This window comes from Capricornis sumatraensis, chromosome 11, assembly GCF_032405125.1.
Source record: "Capricornis sumatraensis isolate serow.1 chromosome 11, serow.2, whole genome shotgun sequence".
Lineage (NCBI taxonomy): Eukaryota > Metazoa > Chordata > Mammalia > Artiodactyla > Bovidae > Capricornis > Capricornis sumatraensis.
Window position 1 is genome coordinate 45142369 of NC_091079.1, and position 21806 is coordinate 45164174.

Genomic DNA, 21806 nt, shown 5'->3' on the forward strand with positions numbered 1-21806 from the left:
GGGCCCCACCTGGCCCTCCCTTTCATTTCCACACCCCAGACTCAGGGGTCTTCTTTCAGGCATCTCAGCGCATCAAAGTCTTACCATCTCCACAGGGAAGAGACCCTCGAGGGTCTTTGCAAAGATATTCCCTATAGCCAAAATCTTCTCCACTCCACATTTTTGTTCTTCTCATTCATGGAATTTATTATAATTTGTAACTGTACTTTTGAAATGTTTTTACATTGTCCTGCTCACCATCTCAGGCTTAAGCTTTGTTTTTTAAAATAATTTTTGATGTGGACAACTTTTGAAGTCTTTATTGAATTTGTTACAATGTTGCCTCTGTTTTACACTTTGTTATTTTGGCCATAAGGAATATGGGATTTTAGCTCCCTGACCAGGATCGAATCCACACACTCTTCCAGGAAAGTAAGTCTTAACCACTGGACCACCAAGGAAGTCCCAGACTGTGAGCTCTTAGAGGCTAGAGATTTCAGTTCCTCTGTGACTCCCCCATCCACTGGACCACTGACACACAGTGAGAAGACATACTCCCAACAGACCACTAAACAATCAGAGCTCTGTCCTGATTCCTAGGAAACTGTTCCAACAGGCACTTTCTTCTCACAGGAAGCAGCGGTTTCATAGCAACACACTGACCTAGGTATGTGACCCTGGTCAATCTACAAAGTGAAGAAGTGACCCAGTATGCAGGCATTTATATATATTTTATATTTTCCTTGTTTGTGATGTTTATTTTGTTAGCTCCTTAAGGGTAAGTAACACATACATTGAATCCAATACATTAGAATGTATAGAATATTATATATTCCATCAGTAAAGAAACATGCTGCTTTTATATAATCACCAAGTGCTTCTTGATCTATTGAATAAAATCATTTCCATAGGGTTAAGTATTATCACTCTGGCCTGATCTACCCTCACTACCTACCCCAATAAGCAAGATGACCAAATCTTCACTGGACAAGTGGCCAGCTTTGAGGCTTCACAACTCCCCGTCCGTTTCTTCATGCTCCCCATTCATCAGGAGATAACAGCTGCAGTTTCAAGCTACGACAACACAGCAAAGTACCAAAGAAGAAGGACTTGCGTGTCACCGTTACCCTGCCTCAAGTGCCTTCCCTTATGAAAGCTGATATTAAAGCAAAACCTATCAATAGAATGAAAGGCTGCACTGCTGGAAAAACATAAGGAATGTAGATTTTTCCCTAATAGGGCATGAAATTTTTACAAACCACCTGACCTGTAATGAATGGGGCTTGAGAATGTGTCCTAAATTTCAATGAAGTGCATTCACACTGTTAAATTAACAGGTTCATCATGAGAGCTGTTTTCACATGCAGGCCCAACTGTGTGCCTGTTTCCTCACTTAATCCACACGTACCCAGATGCAGATACGTCAGCTCCTGTTTTCTTTGGCTACTGAAACGCAGCTCTAATGACTCTGTCACTGAGCGGCTGAGTGGGCCTAAAATTGTCTCCCAAAATCCCATCACAGCCCTCCACGAGCTCTGCCCCCTTCACGTGTGTCCTCAGCCTTCGAAATTCTTCAATCTGAAAATAAAAGCAGAACAAAACAGATTAATTGTCGACCGGCCATGAGCAAGATGGGAATCTCATCGATGACTTAAAATATGCATAAATTACAAGCATTTAAAAAGAGAAAATTAAATTTCAAAAAAGAGAGAAACTGAGTTCATTCTTCCACAGCTAAGACATTAGATGCAACCTCTACAAGAAGAAAGAAGACAACAAAAGCAGAGGTAGGAAGGCCTCTAGATAAACCCAAACAACCGTCAAAACCTGCTGGATCTGTTCATGCAGAAATGATATACACCTCTCTCAAACAGCTCTTATGGGGACATTTCTAGCAGTCCAGTGGTTAAAATTCAATACTTCCAATGCAGGGGTCACTGGTTCTATCTATGGTTGGTAGGGGAACTAAGATCCCCACGTGCTGCTTGTTGCAGCCAAAATTTAAAAAGATAAAAATAAGAAGGAGATAATCTGTAATACCTAAAAAAAAAAAAAAAAAAAAACCAACCCTTCTATGTCTGCCGTAACATAATAAGAAAAAGTGAACAAATGAAGAAATGTTCTGAAATGCTTCCCAAGTATATCTCTATAATGAATCACGGTGTTACTGTATGCTAACACTGATTATATGTTAAATATATTAGATGGAGGCTTTTTCATCAAAAAACTCCCTTTGCTGCTTGTTGAGCCCTCCAAAGAGCAAAGAATGACTCTGATTTTTCAAAAGTTTAAGCCCATCTTCTTCCTGTGGCAACAGTGATTTTCAAGTTTATCTCCCTTCTCAGGCAGCCTCCCCAGATCCCGTGGTTTCCAGTTACGCACTATTGGTTGCCACAGTCCCAAGAGACCATTCCCATCAGCTCACTGCAGTCTCCCTAACTGGCCAAGTTGTACCTCCTGAGAACTCATAGTCTGCCAGACACCACCCGCTGGAAGTGTTTGAGCAACAAGCAAACACGTGATGAGCTTTTGCCAAGCCCACTGCCATCTAGCAGTTGATTTACCTTTGTCAAATTATCTGTTATTTCCTTTAAATGCCACATAACATCACATGAGACATTCTTCATTCTTTACACAAAAGGAGAAACTGAGGCCAGACAGGTTAAGGAAGATTCCAGATAATCTGGGTCTGACAATTCCAAGGCCACGTGTCCCCTTCCCAGTCCCACAGCCACCTCTTCAGAAATTCTAGTCATCAGTAGACCCTATAGCCAGCACATTACCCAGGACATTGAGCAAATGTGACCTGAATAGCATCAATCGACCAAAGCATCACTGTCTGTGAATCAGAGGCTTCTACCCACAAAGGTTCACACAACACTGACACAGACTTAACCCAATCATGAGGGGGAAACCCACAAGATAGTAACTAATTCAGGGTTCTAACAAAAATCTAGAAACCCCTAGACTTTAGAGGACTGATGGGACTCCTATAAAATTTCACTGGTGCATTCTCCTAAGAAGAGGTTCCCTGACTCCAGAAGAGTCAAATCTCACAAGATTCTAATTCAATCCATTCACATATGCATTGGAAATCAGAGCTAGGAAAAATTAAATGGCTTGCTAGATCAGAACCCAAGTTAGAAATTTGACTTCTAGGGTTTCCCTGGTGGCTCAGCAGTAAAGAATCTGCCTGCCAATGCAGGAGACACGGGTTCTATCCCTGGTCCAGGAAGATCCCACATGCCACAGAGCAACTAATCCCATGTGTCACAACTCTCGAGCCTGTGCGCTAGAGCTCGGAAACCGCAACTACTGATGCCAGCGCACCCGAGAGCCTGTGCTAGGCAGCAAGAGAAGCCACCACAATGAGAAGCCCTTGCACCTCAATGAAGAGCAGCCCCTGCTTGCTGCAACTAGAGAATAGCCTGCACAACAATGAAGACCCAACACAGCCATGAATAAATAAATAGAATTATAAAAAGGAAAGAAATGTGACTTCTAAAGTTCTATCTTCCTATGTCTTTAAATACTGTTTGATTTCTCTAAATGGGTTAACCCTGATCCTATTAGGATTGTCCTGTTTTTTTAAAATAACATCTACATGCTGTTTTTATATAGAAGTGCCAGTCAGATAAGCCATGAGATTTTTAATCTACGTAATGGTTTCTCACTAGACCTTCTCACGGGTTTACAGGAGGGAATATGGCAGTACTCATATTGCTTGTTGCACCTGAAAAATGTCTAGAGCCAAGTCTTCGTGAGAACCCCTTATAATTATTTGTGAGGTGCACTTTTCTTAGTTTTCCCTGAGATGGAGTAAAAGGGAACCTTCTTAGTCAGAGGAGCCTATGATTTTTCAAAAAGAAGATGAAGGTCAAGGACACAGACTGCATCCAAAGGCTGGTTCTTGTCCAATCTCTGCTATCCAAGACCCAAACAACCCAACCGCTCTTCCTTTTCAAGCTCTGTTTTCATCTATGAATAACAGAGATGAAGGTGATAACAGTATTCCAGGGGTGACATGAGGTAAATAAGATCATTCATGAAAACACTCAGCACAGTTCCAAGCACACAGAGAATGTTCACAAATAACCACATGACTTCTGAAGTCCAAGCTTCAGCATTTGGAGATGATTATTTAGCTACAATTTTGTATGCAAACAAGGAGACAGAAATAATTATCCAGTTGACTGAGAAACAGAAGATTCTCTTTCCTCCCATTCCCTGTGTGTGTGATCATATGTAAGAGCTGCAATCAGAACCTATAAACCCAGGACAAGGTCACCAATGAGCACTGCAGACTCAAAACTTGACTGTCTCAAGGTATTTCAAAAAATACTCCATTTCTTATTGACTCTGAAGCTTATTGCAAAGCTGAGTTTACTTTATATTTATGTATTCTGAACTGAAGCTAAATCTTTCAAGCCCCAGGCCTCAGCCTGAAATACCTTCTGTGAAAACGACTTCTTCTAAAAGAGATCTGAGTCAACAGCCGGCCAGTCTCCAATCACTGCCTTCTCAGAGAGAACTGCTTCACAAGAAATGTTTTTCTCTGATCAGAGTGATGCTTTGAAGACTTCAAACATCAACAAAGATAGGGGGAAAAACACATCTCTCTGAAATGCCAATTTTTCTGAAGTAACCACCCCTCAGAACCCTTTAGTCACTTCAAATGGTTTCGAGTGCGCACTCTGTTATTGCACACCAAAATGAGACAGAGTGAGAAAGGAGCAGAATAATATTCAGAGATAAAAGTCTTCAACTAAATTCAAATGTCAGGGCCATACAGGGGCCATCATTATCAATCAGTACGTACAAGTTCATCGATTTTTAATGCTCCTCTACTTAAACATGGTATTTGTGTTCAGCCAATTTAAAACAGAGAGATGGAGAGGAGAGAGATTTAACACTTGGGAGACACGTGCTCACCCGTGAAGGTAGAAGCTGAGCAGCCACTGTTCCCTGAACTGAGTGGCACGCCCATTGGTCTAAGACGTTCATTCCAACCTCCGCTGATGTCTGACTTTGATGACTCACTCAAAGTTCAGCTTTAAAACTGCTTTCTTCATTACAGCAGTTAACAGGCTAATTTCTAGGGTCTGAAGTTTGGCACACATTGCTTTTAGTAGTTCCAGGGGTCCTACACACATTTTGTAATAGCCTTGTTTTGATTTACATCTCATATGTCATCACATTAAAAGAAAAGTAACACATAAAAGTCTGTGTTCTCATCTTATTTTCCTTTATCACCAGGCAGTTCATAATAATACATGAATTGCTGTCATTGTTTACTTGCTAAGTCATGTCCGACTCTTGGCAACCCCGTGGACTATAGCCCACCAGGCTCCTCTGTCCATGGGATTCTCCAGGTAAGAGTACTGGTGTGGGTTGCCATTTCTTTCTCCAGAGGATCTTCCCAACCCAGGGATCGAACCCACGTCTCCTGCATTGTCATTGGCAGGCCAGTGACAATAGTTACAGATCACTTTTTAAAATGTTTTAAATTACACTTATCCAAATCCATCCAATTGTGTGGGTTCTCCCCGTAGCATAGAGTCTGCTAACCAGAACAACATGAAAAAGTCAACCAACCAACCAGGGGCTCCCAGTCCCAGACACCAGGATTCTAGTGCTCAGGAAGATGTAAATGGTTCACAATGGGCTCAGCTGTCAGTACCATACTATAGGTACCAACTCCGACTCCTGGACTAGCAGGCAGAGGATGGAACTCGCATCTCCTGCATTGGCAGGTAGATTCTAAGGTTGAGCCACCAGGGAAGCCCATAACACCCAGCTATTTAGTTACATATGTTACCCCTATAAGAGGACACATTATTCCTCCAATACAAAGCTTTGTTTCTCAAAAAAATCCACACAGTAGCCATCCACCTGCCATTTGCTATTCTTTTTGTTATTTTCTATATCAATCCTCTCTCCCTGCCTCTGACTGTTTATGTTTCTCTGCTCCTCTTCAAGCGCAACAGGTGAGGCTCTTCAATTCTTGGTTTTGATTCTAGAATCACACCTTTGCCCTTTAGTTCCTCTCATTTTTACTGCCCTCTCTGGACCTTCTCTATTTTGGACTCTGCTTTCTCTGGAACTATATGAGCAGCAACAGTGGAACATTCAAATCAAGGACAGGCTGATTCATTTTCTCCTAAGATTACAATTTTTTTTTCTCTAAATCACTCTAAATTGCAATTTAATGTATATGTGAGTGTGTGTGTGTGTCCATTTCCACACTCCTGCTCTCTGAACAGATGCTGCAATGGAGCTCTGCACTAAGAGCGCCTATATCTTCTTTTCTTGAAAAGAAACTGGAAAGTTATCCATTTCCAAGAGCAGTTGAAATTATTCCTTCAAATACGCGTTTCTTTGGCTTTGGCTCCCTTTGAGGAAGACACAGCTTAATTTCCAATAATTGCGGAGCACAACTTAAGTGATGTTAGGGTTAGACTTTGTCACTGGCCTCACTCAGGGGGATGGTACAAAGCAAGGCTCCCTTTGAAGCCTGCAAGACCAAAAGGCATGATGAGTTGCCTCTAGGTTGTTGCATAATTTACTGGATGGCATGGAAGTAAATCATCACATTATAGACTATTGGTTAACATCCCCAATACTCTGCTAGTGAGAGAATCCGTTGTGGAATTCTAAGTGGAATTGAGAATTTTCTGTGGCTCAGCCAGGTTCATTCAAACTGACTTTCAATAAATAGACATTTACTGTGGTTACAGAGGAAACCTTCATTTTTCGTTAAAGATTTGACCTATTTTTAGAAAATTGCCCCTAAACTGCTGAACAAATGTGACTGCAGACCCTGAGCTGCTTCTGCTTTCTCTGCCAGTCTGACCCCTCCCCTGTGACTAACGCAGTTGAAACTGTTATCCTGGGTCCCTTTCAGCTCAATGCTCCACAGAAACATCTCACTTCAGTTAATGATTCAGTTAACTGGCAATGACAGTCCTTGTTCATGAATCTTTTCTTGCATGACAGCAACTCTGAAAAGCGATGAAGGCTTTCTCCATGGCAAACTGGCTGGATGGGCTGGGGTGTGGACCTAGAGCAGCCAGAACAGCATGAAGAAAGGGATGGTGGAGGAATGATACTGGAGAACACAAGCCAAAGCTCAGCAACAGAGAAGCACCAAGATCCAGCAGTGAACACACCGGGGCACGAAACAAGAGTCAAGGGTGAAGACTTCCCTGGCTGTGGATAAGAATCCGCCTGCCGATGCAGGGGACGGGGGTTTTATCCCTGGTCCAGGAAAATCCCACACGCTGAGAGGCAACTAAGTCCATGAGCCACAACTACGGCGCCTCAACTCTAGAGCCCAAGATCCAGAACTACTGGCTTCTTCTCCACACGCAGTAACTCCTGAGACCCGTGCGCCCTAGAGCCTGTGCTCAGCAACTAAAGGTGCCAATGCCATGGAACCCTTGCTCGGCAACTAGAGAAAGCCCATCACAGACAGAAATAATGAAACGCATAAATGGAATTAACTTTAAAAACAGAGTGAAGAGTGAGAATCAAGCCGTGGCCCCCTGGGCATGTGTTTGTAAGGCATAGTTACAGTAAGTTCCCTACATAGGAAAGAGCTCTGTTCCAAGAGCATGTTGGTAAGTCCAGTTTGTTTTTAAGTCCTACAAAGTTAGCCCTGATACCCAACTTACACAACTGGCTATATGGTACTGCTCTATAATAGGTTTATACTTTTCACAGAAATAATACATAAACAAACACAAAAAGAAAACATTTCTAACCTTACAGTACAGTACCTTGAAAAGTACAGTAGCACAGTGCAACTGCTGGCATACAGGGGCACGTTCACATCCTGAAAGTTTACAACTTAAAGCTTCGTATGTAGGGGACTTACTGTATTTTCTACCTGGATGAGCTGCACGCATCTTATTTAGATTCTCTGTAGCATTTGTCACTGTTTACCTCCCTTCTCCACAACTTGGAAATCCTCTCTCCTGTCCCGGATCCCAGGACATCACTCCCTCCTGGCTGACCCCAAAGCCTGTGGGCAAGCCCTTGACTCCCTGTCCCCTCCACCTGCACTGCTTTGCATTCAGCTGGGCTCTCTTGTCTTTCTCAACTTGACCTGAACAGATCATCAAATCTGTTTCTTTTTCCTGGACATGAAGCTAGAATTCACTTCTCAGCTTCCCCTACAACCAGGTGTGGCCATGTGCTAAGTTCCCAATGGAATGGAAGCATAAATGGTGTTCTCCATTTCTCAATCTAGTCTTTAGAAAGCAGTCTCCCTTCAGATCCTCCACCCACTTTCCCCTCCTGCTCACTATCTTCCCACACCTAAGAGAAGAGAGGTATTAAAGATGGCAGAGTGTCTTGCAACCCCGTTTCCTGAGTGGCTACACAGAGAAAAGCCTTGACTGTGAAGCAAAAATACATCTGTTGGATTTTATGAGTGTTAAAAAATAAATAAATTCTTACTGTGATAAGTCATTGAAAAGTTTTTAAGATTTTTGTGATGTGGACCATTTTTTAAATCTTTATTGAATTTATTACAATATTGCTTCTGCTTTATGCTTTGGTTTTTTGGGCCCTGAAACATGTGGGATCTTAGCTCTCCAACCAGGGAGAGAACCGACATCCCCTGCACTGGAAGGTGACGTCCTGACCACTGGACCACCAGGGAAGCCCCCAGCCACTGAAGTTTTGGGGTACATCTGTTACAGCAGCTACCATCTTTGCTGTTAAATTTCATCTATATCTCATTAGTCCAAACCTCTATTCTTAACATTCAACTCAAATTTCTAATTGCTACCTTCTCCTTTAATAGACCAATTCCTAATATTTTTCAGGAGTTATTCCCTGGACCTTCCAGTCTGAACTGGGTTTTGGTCCTATGTGTTCCCAGAGCTCCTTACTTATGACACAACATAGTCGCCTGTATGAACATCTGCCTCCTCAACTCCACAGTGAACTTTTTAAGAATAAACACTGTGTTTTAACCTCCGAATCCTCTGTGTCTGGTTGGCACTCAGGAATAGTTTCTTATAAGAAAAAAAAAAAATGACTGAATAGATAAAGGGATCGAGATTTGTCATTAAAAACAAGAAGGCCCAAAGGTGGTGTGATCAAAGTTTCTAAAATAATGAAACAATGAAGATGCTGAATGGGTATCTTTTAAAATGAATCCTCAGAAAAAGAGAAATAAGAAACTGTTCAGAGCTGAAAGAGGTGTTTTAAAGATTTAAGGACAAACAAAAGAAAGCTTTCCTGAATAGTGAATAAACTTGAACTTGTTATAAAATGTAAGGGGTATAATAGTTTGTAAAGAATTTCTAAAGGAAAACTTGGCTTATTTATCTAGCATATTGCCTAAGTCTTTTGAGATTGATCATTAATAATGCTGTCTTCTTAGCGTTAACAAATCCTACAGTTAGTATCAAATATTATATACTAATAACATCAAAATCAATGTTTAAATGCATTGTCGTGACCTTGCATCCTGCCCCACCAGTAACATCCCAGGGACAATTCACCTTGGTGCCTCACACGCTGCATTAGCATCTAGAGCACCGATGCTGCACCCAAGGTGGGAGACAGCAGACCAAAAGTGGGCTAGAGAACAATCCAGAACTTTACAGGGCATTCTTTCTAGGTCCCCCACCCTCTCCATACAGATTTTCCTGTACAAGCCAAGGAAGAGCTATTACAAAGCCCGAATGTGAGTTACAGAAATAACTTTCTCCTCGCCAATACCTGAGAAATCCCACATGAAGCAGTAACTAGACTAAGGAACAGTTTGGGTGCTTCACTGGCTTCTATTTACTCTATAAAAACTGACTTTTAAAGTACAGGTGGTAAATGGGAGCTGGGTTTTGTTCATCCTTGACCTTTCAACTGCTTTCACTGGCTCAAGACATTTAACTTTATCTGAAGAGATGTGACTGATCTAATTGAGCCGAAACGAAGCAAGAACATGAAACAGACACTTCCCTTTTACAGAGAGAAAATTTACCCTTTAATGCAAAACTTCGTCCTGGGAGGTTAAAGCCCTCCTCTCACCTGTAGCTGGGATATCGTCAGAGGGTATCGGAATAATATCCAGGTCACACCTTCGCTGCAGGGTGGGATGGTGAGAGAGCCTTCATAGACCCAGTAATCACGCAGCAAGGGGTCTGTGCCACCGCATGGACCAATCACGGAAAGGTGAGTTAATGAAAAAGAATTTGGAAAAGTCCAACAATCATTTTCAAACTTACAAACTGTCCAGATAACATGTCTCAGACAGATGTCATTTTTAAACTGGAGCTTCACATATATATTTTTAAACTAATCATATGAAGAAAACAATCAATATAGAACATGATGTATCTTCTATTATTTATAGTGATTTTGTATCAATGAATTCCTATATATATTTAAATATGGTTATATAAACTAGATATAGAAACACTTGATATACTATACCAGATGTGTGTGTGTGTGTGAGTGTGCTCAATTGTGTCCAGCTCTTTACGACCTCATGGACTGTAGTGGGCTACAGGCTCCTCTGTCCATGGGATTCTCCAGGCAAGAATACTGGAGTGGGTTGCCATCCCCTTCTCCAGGGGCTCTTTCCGACTCAAGGATCAAACCTTCATCTTCTGCACTGCAGGTGGATTCTTTACTGTCTGAGCCACCAAGGAAGCTCAGTGGTAAAATGTTTATTATCTCAAAAAGTTTACTCCCAAGTTTAGAACAATCTGAAACTGGCAACAATTACAAAGACTATTAATTATAAAGAAAGCTTACTAATTCATAAGATACAGTTGTGTATATTCTGAGAAAAAACAATGCAGCCACAGCCACAGTTAAAATTCACCCTGTGCAACCAAATAAATGCTTACCTGGTAATAAAGTGTTAGGATTAAAGCAGGGTATTGTTTTGGACTTCCCCTGAAAAAAAGAAAACAATGTACCCCAACGTTAACACAAAATTTTAGAATAAGAACATTTATAAGCACTGAAAATCGAGGTTGAAGTCTTTTCTTTTTGGCCACACTGCACATTTGGGATCTTACTTCCCTGACCAGAGATCAAACCCATGCCCCTTGCAGTGGAAACATGGATCCTTAATCATTGAACCCCCCAGGGAAAGCCCTAAAGTCTTTTCTGAATGCCAGACCCCACAGGTTTGTGGGTGTGTCAATCTGTCTTCTCACTGGAGTGACAGGGCTTGGTTCCAGCAAGACATTCCTGCTCTGAGTCTGTAACTATTTCTGCTTTGGCCACAGGCCAGGAATTTCCCTATAATTCCTGGTGTGAAACTTAAAACTGTCGGCCCCTCGTCACTGCCTTTCCTGCTCCTAGCGTAGAGATGTGGGCTTTGCCCCAGGGAGTCTTTAGAAATGACTTTCCTCCTGGAGCTCTGCTCTCAGTCTCTACCTTCTTGGCGGCACAGTATGTAAATGCTCCGTTGCTTAGTCGTGTTCGACTCTGCAGCCCCATGGACTCCAGGATACTGGAGTGGGTCGCCATTTCCTTCTCCAGATTTTCCTGACCCAGGATCGAACCTGGGTCTCCTGTGTCTCCTGTACTGCGGACTCCTTACCTGCTGAGCCACTGGGGGAAATTAACCTAAGTCACCTTCTCAGGGAGGGATCATCTTATGACTTATGTGAGCCTGTGTTGCTTTTCTTTTCACACAAATACTCTGAAGTGTGGTCGCCACAATTTCTATTTCTTTCATTTATACTACCTTCCTATATCCAGAGGGCAGAAAGAGGTACTCAGGAGGCCTGGGTTGCTCAAAGCCTAAACAACCCCCCCCAAAAAAGTCCTATCTTCAAGCCTAGCCCTTGGCTGCCTCCTGGGAGATCGTCTCTGAGTCCTTGGAATAAGCCGCCTGATAAGAGTGGCTCTGTGTGCCTGAGGCCTTGGGCAGGCTGTACCAGTTGGACCAGATAAGTTTATCCCAACAAAGTAATTTATGGTGGAAGCCTGGTTTTGCTCAGGGTGGGGGTGGGAGGGCTGGCGTCAGCATAGCTGAAGTCAGTCCCTGAGGCACTGCCCAGGCATAACTGACCCCCAATAAAATCCCTGGACACCAAGGCTCGGGTAAACTTCCCTGGCTAGCAGCGCTTCACAAGTGCTGTGACATCACTGCTGGGAGAGTCAGCTGTGCCCCAGGCAACTCCACTGGGAGGGGACGTCTGAGAGCTTTACCTGGCTTCTCCAGAATGGCGCCCCATCCACCTTTCCACTGTGTTGACTTTTGATCTGTATCCCTCCACTGGAATAAACCACAACCAGGGGACTAACAGCTTGTCTGAGTCCTTTTAGGGAATCTCCAAGCCTGAGGATAGACATGGAAGGCTTTTACCTAACCAGTATTTTTATTTTCTTTTAGAGAATGACTTACCTTATACTGAATATCCTGGAGGATTTCAGTCACAGCCTTCAGGCCCACGTGCTCTTTTCCGATCTGCAATGTATAAAGTATAAACCATAGCTACTAAGCATTTAAATACGTAAGTAAAATAACCAACTGAAGTGAAGTTCAAGTTCACCTGAAAGTCCACCTGAATACAAGACTTACTTCTTAATAAATAGGTCAACATCTACTAAAGGCAATTAAAGTACAAGAAAGTATTAGATATGTTCCTGGGCATTTCCAAGAATCTATTCTAAATTTACCTTGCTAGGTATAGATTTTACCCACTGTGCTACATATTTATATTTATATATTTATAAACATACTTATGTTTATATATATCTAATCACATAACACTGTAATATAAAAGTTTCAAGGATATTTCTAAATTAGAATTATTCACACATGCCCAAAGCCTGGCACCCCACTCCAGTACTCTTGCCTAGAAAATTCCATGGACGGAGGAGCCTGGTGGGCTGCAGTCCATGGGGTCGCTAAGAATCGGACACGACTGAACGACTTCACTTTCACTTTTCCCTTTCCTGCATTGAAGAAGGAAACGGCAACCCACTCCAGTGTTCTTGCCTGGAGAATCCCAGGGACGAGAGAGCCTGGTGGGCTTACGTCTATGGGGTCGCACGGAGTCGGACACGACTGAAGCGACTTAGCAGCAGCAGCAGCAGCAGCCCAAAGCCTTCTATTTTTGCTTTTAGCATTTCTAGATCATTACTATAAAGACTGTATTCATGTTGAAAAATTTTTATTAACTCCAAAAGATAAGTATGTGATTTCATATGCTAAAGTCACTGAAATCAAGACCCTTACTGATTATCATTGGACATAACTCTATAATCACCTATTTATTCTTAAATAAATAAGAATATGCTGTTTGTAGCTTTCTATTTTAAAGCATTGTATATCATTACATATTTTCAGTGCATAAAATGTCCCAAGGAACTTGAGATTTTTAAAAAAATATGATGTGAGGTATTCTTGACTCTAACTTTAAAAATTGTAAGTGTAATCTCATTTCTACTTTTCAGTCAAGTTTCAACAGTTTCCGTCCATGCTAATGGAAGGCAGTCACAACAGAGACCATTTATAAGGTCAGATAAACAATCCTTGTTATGGTTTGCTTTTTCTTTTGCACATAAATTTTTGGAGAATGATTCACAAGGACCTGCAACAGCTGTCACCATGCTCACATGCCCTGTTTCTCTCCATTGTGAACCAACTTGGAAAAACACTAGGTCAAAGGGGATCAAAGGAAAGAGGTGCGAGAGGAAACTCATACAACCTAAGACAGGCCAATCAGTTCCAAATAATCAAGATTATATTTTCCAAGTGTTTGCAATTCCTGAGATAGGCTCTAGAAATGGAAAATGAATTCTCTTTTAAGTTACTCGTGTGTGTGTGTGTGTGTGTTTGTATCTTAGGCAAAATGTACTCCTTGGTGTCAAAGCGTGGACCTGTAGGCAGATGCCTGCACCCCACCTTCAGGGAAAAACAGACTCCTTTGTTGTATTGGTGGTTCAGACAGTAAAGAATCTGCCTGCATTGTGGGAGACCCGGGTTCAATCCCTAGATCAGGAAGATCACCTAGAGAAGGAAATGCCTACCCACTCCAGTATTCTTGCCTGGAAAATTCCATGGACAGAGGAGCCTGGCAGGCTACAGTCCATGGGGTCACAAGGAGTCAGACATGACTGAGCAACTAACACTTCCAACTTTCTGTTGTACTGGTTTAAGCAGAATGTAGTATTCGGATGCTTACACCCACAGGTGGGCTCTGTCGTCACTTCATGCATCTCTGGTCAGAGCATGATTCTTTGAACAGCCCACATCTGAACACTGTGAGGCCACACAGTTCAGTGGCCCAGGAACAAGGTCACTTGCGTTGGATGCTGGTTTCCGACCTTGACTCACTTTTCAGTCTTGAGCAAGTTTACCTAACCTCTCTGTCCTTCAGCTTTCTCCTCTATATAGCAGGGAGGATAAAAGCGATGGAGTTGAAAATAAGACTCAGTCAAACAAAAACCTTAGAATAGGGCATGGTGCATCGAAACTCAGTGATTATTACCCAGATCACTCTTACTCAGAATGCTACACAGCATCAAACACAGCACTTAATAACTATTACTGCCTCTTTCTATCTATAAAGGTTCTATATTTTGTGGACATTACTATATTTTGCAACCAACTCCAGCTATCGCTCCATCTCGTTCCTTCCTTTCTTTGTCAAAGCCCTGCCTGAAGAGGTTACAGCCACCAAAAAGAAAACATAGATGATGCTCTGCACAGCCCAGTCCCTAAAATCCTCCAACAGTGTGGTTGTGACAACACAACCTGGGGCCAAGAGTCCACCTGCAACTAGGTAACTTCTGACCTCTGCCCTTTGCCATCTTTCACCATCGCCCAGAATGCCAGCCCTCTGGTCAGTCTCCTCTCCAGAACCTCAGCCCTGCAAAGCCCTGAATTTTTCAACTTCTACGGCTAATCCCCTCACTTCCCACCACATCCTCTGAAATGTGATGATGCCACATCTTTGACAAGCTCCCTGACACCTCTTGGTCTCTGTGAACCCCTTGGATCTGCTCAAGGTCTTCACTCCAAGCCTTCTGAGTGGACACTGTTCAGCCTCCCTCAAAGATGAGATTAAGAGCTCTGGCCAGTGCCTGGCTGTTACCTTCTGATGGGTCTTCTGCTCCACAAGCCCAAGGCCAGCCCCCTGTGAGTGGACTGCCCTCCTCGCATGCTATCCCGCTCCACAATCACTCACTGATCCACTGGTCACAACCAATGGTCGTTCCCTCCTGCAGTCGCCCCAGAGGACTTCAGCATCCCTGGGTGTGACCTCCCTGGCCTCTCTCTTGACCCCTCACTCCATGTCCCTCAGCTCCATCCCACCTCTGTCAACCAATCCTGAGAATGTACCCTGGATTTGTTTTCCCTCTGACACCCACAACTCCACAGACCATCCCCTCTGACTATAACTGCCCACCCATCCACCCCTCTCCTCTCTTCTCTCTCTTCCTATTCACTGATCACAAGGACTCAAGCCCTGGGGTCCCTCTTGGCTCTGTCTCTTTCCTTTCCTGCCTACCCTGGAAGACATCTCTCCATCCTCTAGTCCCTCTGCCCTCCTAAATCAACTGCTCTGCAACCCATCGATGTCACAATTAATTTGCTAGAATTCTCTGCTCCTTGAGGTGGATGGAGAGACTAGCCCACTGTACGCTGTCCTAGACTGTCTGTGATGTCCAATCTCAAGTCGGTCTCCCACCCTGACAGTGAAGTCTGTTGTCATTCACCTCCTGCGAATTTCAAAACTCAATCCCACACCCGTGTTTCCTCTGCTCTATAAATAATTTTGCTGTGCATGTCTGGGAGATAATACAGGTCATCAGGCATGAACTCCCCTAATTTCCTGTCTTTCTTCACCTAAACGTGCTTGCCATTGGTGCCCACCCTTTCCTCCTAGCCCTCTGTTTTGGAGAAAGGGTGGAGCCCCTCCTGTCTGGGGTCAGTGCATCCACATAAACTCTTATCCGACACCCCCCGCTTCCTCTGGGGCTCTTCTACATCAATCATCTCCTTTCCTGCAGTATTTTCAAACTATGTCTGCACTAGTTTTTTTTTGTATGTGTAATTATTTATTTGGTTACACTGGGTCTTAGTTGGGATAGGAAGGATCTTCAATCTTCGCTGTGGCATGAGGGATCTTTTTTTTTTTTTTCCAGGAAGCAAACTCTCAATTGCAGCATGCAGTATCTAGTTGCCCAACCTGGGATCAAACTCGGACCCCCGCACTGGGAGTGCAGAGTCTTAGTCCCTGGACCACTAGGGAAGTCCTGCACTAGCTCTTTTTGCTCAGAATAAAAACACAGGCCCATCTCAGGTCTCAAAATGAAACAAACTGAACCTTGCTGGGCACATCATCACTAGTTATCACCCCTTCTGTCTGTGAGTCAAGTTTCTTGATAGGGAAGTCCATCCTCACTGCTGGACACCCGCCCCTCCACTTTCCCAGCCTCTGACCTAAGTGCAAGGCCCCAGATGTGGTCCTTTCCTCTCTGCCTCGGCTGACACTCAGGATCAGCCCTTCTTTCCTCTGTGAACACCTGTGCTCAGTTTCTGTGATATTGCTCTTTCTTGAGAAAGGCATCGTCACATAGATTAATATGGATCTTCCTTCATGCCCTGCATTGGCAGGAGGATTCTTTACCACTGAGCTGCCTGGGAACCCCCTCCAGGGTATGTTTTAGCTCTAAATCTTTTATTACATCAGAAGATGATAAGACAAAGTTTAAAAGAGTCACCTGAAAAACTAAATTAAAATCTTACCTTTGAAAGTATACGGTCCAAATTGTACATTTTACTGTGTGTTAGATGCTCAGTTGTGTCCAACTCTTTGCGACGCCATGGACTGTAGCCCACCACGCTCCTCTGTCCATGGGATTCTCCAGACAAGAATACTGGAGTGGGTTGTCATTTCCTCCTCCAGGAGTATATTTCACTCAATGCATATGATGTTCTTTACCCACCAAAGAGCTCATATCTAAACTCTATATCCACCAAGGTTTTTGCCAGTCTTATTTCATCCGTGTTTTTCTACAAGGCTCTTCCAATTATCTTAGAAGAAAAATTACTCATAACAAATAGCTAAAGGAATCTACTGCACGATTATACTATTGACTTTTCTTGATTTTGCAGTGAGGAAGGGTCCAAAAACATTTCCTAAAATCCTTTCATTAATAAATGAACTCTGCCTTTAGGAGACCTTTTCTAATTCATTTCTCCAATGACTCTGAATGCTGTTCTGAAGAAAATTTCTGATAATACAGTGAACCATTTTCTACCAATGAATATGGCTGAACTTGATCCACAGAGACCACATTTTCTTTTTCTTTTTTTTTAATTTCATTTTTTTTATTTTTAGCTGTGCTGGGTCTTTGTTGCTACACACAAGATTGCGCTAGTTACTCTGAGTGGGGGCTACCCTCAAGTTGTGGCCCCCAGGCCTCTCACTGTCGTGGCTTCTCTTATCGAGCACAGGCTATAAGGCCCTCGGGCTTCAGTAGTTGCAGTACATGGGCTCAATAGTTGCTGTTCCCAGGCCCTAGAGCATAGGCTCAACAGTTGTCGCACACGGGCTTAGTTGGTCTGAGGCATATGGGATCTTCCAGGACCAGGGATTGACCCATGTCTCCTGTATTGGGAAGCAAATGCTTTACCATTGAGCTACCAGGGAAGCCCCAAGTTTTCCGTTTTTAAACTATCAATGTTCTCTGTATAAGCACTTAATGTCCCTTCTAAGTAGTAAAACTGAGAGAGAACAAAAAACCTTCTGCAAAATGAATTAGAAAAGAAGCATTTCTGAACAATGTAATAATCTTAACAGGAGACCGTTTACCTGGACAAACAAAGCGATGATAGCGATTCCATGGGGCTTCCCCACGGCCTCATCAATACTGCCAAACAAGGTAGAGTTCCAGTGGATCAGGTGGAGCTGGAGGAGCAATGACAGAGAGGCGGCCTCGTTACTAAAGGCCCTTCTGCTCAGGAAGACAGAGATACAGCACCTTCTCCTTGACCCTATCCATACGGTATGGTATGCAGCAAGGGTATCACAGACAGACCCAGAGAGATGACTGGTTGAATCCCGGTTCTCTGTGTGAATTCCTTACTTCTTTCTCAACAGAAGCAGGGCTCAGTGCCTCTCAAGTTCTGCTTCTGTCCTGATCAGGAGCACATCAGAGGGGACTTGCAGATTTCAAATTGATTTCGTTGCCTTCCTTAGACAACATCTCCTCTGTCTCTCACTGAAATGAAACTCCAAGTCTGGTCACAAACATGAGAACTCATTGAAAGGATTAGTACCTATACACTCCAGTATGTGTCACCCACCATCTCCATCAAGAATGACACAAAGCCAGTCTCACTTTCTGTAAATTAGTTCAACTTTCTAAGAATATGTAGAGATAGCATCCTATGAAAAGCACTCCATCTTTTTCTAAAGCATGGTGAAGTAATGAATGCCAGTGTGGAGCTCTTTTTTTAAAAAGGCCATTTCCTGCACTGCAGATAAAATTTTATCTGTGAAGGAATGACAAACAATACTCTAGAGGACTCTCTCACTCTTAGCCCTATAGAGCTCTGTGGTTTTCAAGTTTATCTAGAATACGCACTTGCTTCTACAGGGCTGATAAAACACTTGCAAGGAGCCAAATTCAATTCCCTGGTTAAAATCCAATGGCCGCTGAGGTTCTCAGTATAACAGTACTTAGGTAAACCTTCTGCCGAGAATACTAATCATCGCTTTACATTTTAATCAAGTTATAATTACTTACCTCCTGAAAACACTGCCTCATTTAAGAATTAATCCAAAAAGACACACTAAAATTCAGACACCTTGTCCTTTTAGCATCCATATGAAAATATCAAGGAAGATCGCTGTAAGTTTGAAGCTTCTCTTGCTGTTTTCCCAACTAGAATTCAAAATTATAAAGCTGACCACTAGAGGGAAGTAATGAGGACCTCTGTCTATGATATTATAGAAATAATAACCCAGGACAAGACTTTCCAGAGTTTCTTGGACTGCAAGATCAAACCAGTCAATCTTAAAGGAAATCAACCCTAAATATTCATTGGAAGGACTCATGCCAAAGGTGAAGCTTCAATATTTTGTCCACTTGATGTGAAGAGTCCATTTATTGGAAAAGACCCTGATGTTGGCAAAGACTGAAGGCAGGAGACGGCAGCGGCAGAGGATGAGATGGTTAGATAGCATCACGGACTCAGTGGACATGAATCTGAGCAAACTCCGGGAGATAATGGAGGACAGAGGAGAAAGATATGTTGCAGTCCATGGGGTCGAAAAGAGTCAGACACGATTTGGTGATTGAACAACAAAAACAACTACCCAGGACAGGTCAGGCTATGAAGAGCTCTCATGAACTTGGTTGTTGTTCAGTCGCTCAGTCGTGTCTGACTCTCTACAACCCCACGGACTGCAGCACGCCAGGCTTCCCTGTCCTTCACCATCTCCCAGAGCTTGCTCAAACTCATGCCCATAGAGTCTGTGATGCCATCCAACCAACTCATCCTCTGTTGTCCCCTTCTTCTCCCACCTTCAATCTTCCCCAGCATCAGGGTTTTTCCTAATGAGTCAGCTCTTCACAACAGGCCAAAGTATAGCAGCTTCAGCATCAGTCCTTTCAATGAACACTCAGGACTGATCTCCTTTAGGATGGACTGGTTGGATCTCCTCGCAGTCCAAGGGATTCTCAAGAGTCTTTTTCAATACCAGTTCAAAAGCATCAATTCTTCGGCGCTCAGTCTTCTTTGTGGTCCAACTCTCACATCCATACATGACCACTGGAAAAACCATAGTCTTGACTAGATGGACCTTTGCTGACAAAGTAATGTCTTTGCTTTTTACGTTTATGCTGTCTAGGTTGGTCATTAACTTTCCTTCCAAGGAGTAAGCGTCTTTTAATTACATGGCTGCAGTCACCATCTGCAGTGATTTTGGAACTCAAGAAAATAAAGTCTGTCACTGTTTCCACTGTTTCCTTATCTATTTGCCATGAAGTGATGGGACCAGATGCCATGATCTCAGTTTTCTGAATGCTGAGTTTTAAGCCAGCTTTTTCACTCTCCTTTCACCTTCATCAGGAGGATCTTTAGTTCTTCTTCACTTTCTGCCACAAGGGTGGTGTCATCTGCATATCTGAGGTTATTGATATTTCTCCCAGCAATCTTGATTCCAGTGTGTGCTTCATCCAGCCTGGCATTTCGCAAGATGTACTCTGCATAGAAGGTAAATAAGTAGGGTGACAATATACAGTCTTGACATACTCCTTGACATACTCTTGGTTCCTTTTGGAACCAGCCTGTTGATCCATGTCCAGTTCTAATAGTTGCTTCTTGACGTGCACATGAGTTTCTCAGGAGGCAGGTGAGATGGTCTGGTATTCCCATCACTTTAAGAATTTTCCATAGTTTGTTGTGATCCACATAGTCAAAGGCTTTAGCGTAGTCAATGAAACAGAAGTAGATGTTTTTTCTGGAACTGTCTTGCTTTTTCTATGATCCAATGGATGTTTGCAATTTGATCTCTGGTTCCTCTGCCTTTTCGAAATCCAGCTTGAACATCTGGAAGTCCTCAGCTCATGTACTATTAAAGCCTAGCTTGAAGAATTTTGAGCATTACTTTGCTAGCATGTGAAATGAGTGCAACTGTGTGGTAGTTTGAACATTCTTTGGCATTGCCTTTCTTTGGGATTGAAATGAAAACATCTTTTCCAGTCCTGTGGCCACTGCTGAGTTTTTCAAATTTGTTGGCATATTGAGTGAAGCACTTTAACAGCATCATCTTTTAGGATTTGAAACAGCTCAGCTGGAATTCCATCACCTCCACTAGTTTTGTTCATAGTGATGCTTCCTAAGGCCCACTTGACTTTGCACTCCAGGATGTCTGGCTCTAGGTGAGTGATCACACAGTTGTGCTTATCTGGGTCATTAAGATCTTTTTTGTATAGTTATTCTGTGTATTCTTGCTACCTCTTCTTAATATATTCTGCTTCTGTTAGGTCCACACTGTTTCTGTCCTTTATTGTACCCATCTTTGCATGAAATGCTCCCTTGGTATCTCTAATTTTCTTGAAGCGATCTCTAGTCTTTCTCATTCTATTGTTTTCCTCTATTTCTTTGCATTGAACTTGGACTCCCCAGTAAATGTAACTGTCAAGGCGCTGCCTTTAAGAAAGCAATGTTCTATAACTCTTCAATTAATAAGGAAAGACAGACCAATTTAATCTTTCCATTTCTGGCTGCAACAGTAGCTTTGGCGTCCCAGTGGTACAGATAAGTGTACAGTGGAACAGATAAGAGCTGTTTGCCGTAATTAAAATCAACAAGAAAAAAAGGCCAAGGTTGAAATTTATCTTGATTTCACAAATTACAAAGTTCAAATAAATGATTTTCTTACTTCTCATAGTAACAGTAAAGAGTATTTTTTTGTGAAACAAACTAAAAACGCATGTTTTGAGGTTGGCTGCTTTCAGTTTTTTTGTTTTCCTTTTTGTTCCTTTGCCATCACTCACATCTGTTCTTCCAAAACTACTTCACATGCTTTTGTGTTTAAAAAATGCAGGGTCCCCACTCCTTCAGTGTGTGCTGCTCATGGTGATTTTGTTTCAGAGTATGGTACAGGATACCAGACAGTGGAGAAACTCAGCCAATGCCACCTGGGCCAGGTGAGCAGACAGTGGAGAAACACGGCCTATGGCACCTGGGCCAGGTGAGCAGACAGTGGAGAAACACGGCCTATGGCACCTGGGCCAGGTGAGCAGACAGTGGAGAAACACGGCCTATGGCACCTGGGCCAGGTGAGCAGACAGTGGAGAAACACAGCCAATGGCACCTGGGCCAG

The 21806-nt window shown here is 42.9% G+C and overlaps 1 protein-coding gene across 2 annotated transcripts in view; it reads right to left on the reverse strand.

Moving 5' to 3' along the window:
• Positions 1–1150: 1150 nt before the first annotated feature.
• The window catches only part of CA8 (carbonic anhydrase 8), a 66399-nt gene continuing 45743 nt past the window's right edge, over positions 1151–21806 (reverse strand). The window contains exons 4-8 of one of the 2 annotated variants that reach the window (XM_068983918.1): positions 17784–17879; positions 12359–12421; positions 10845–10893; positions 10021–10133; positions 1151–1557 (exon numbers count right to left, since the gene is read on the reverse strand). In XM_068983918.1, the coding sequence (XP_068840019.1) occupies positions 1423–1557; positions 10021–10133; positions 10845–10893; positions 12359–12421; positions 17784–17879 (456 nt within the window). In that variant the 3' untranslated portion in view covers positions 1151–1422. The remainder of the gene's footprint in view (positions 1558–10020; positions 10134–10844; positions 10894–12358; positions 12422–17783; positions 17880–21806) is intronic. The other variant, XM_068983919.1, reaches the window with a different exon arrangement.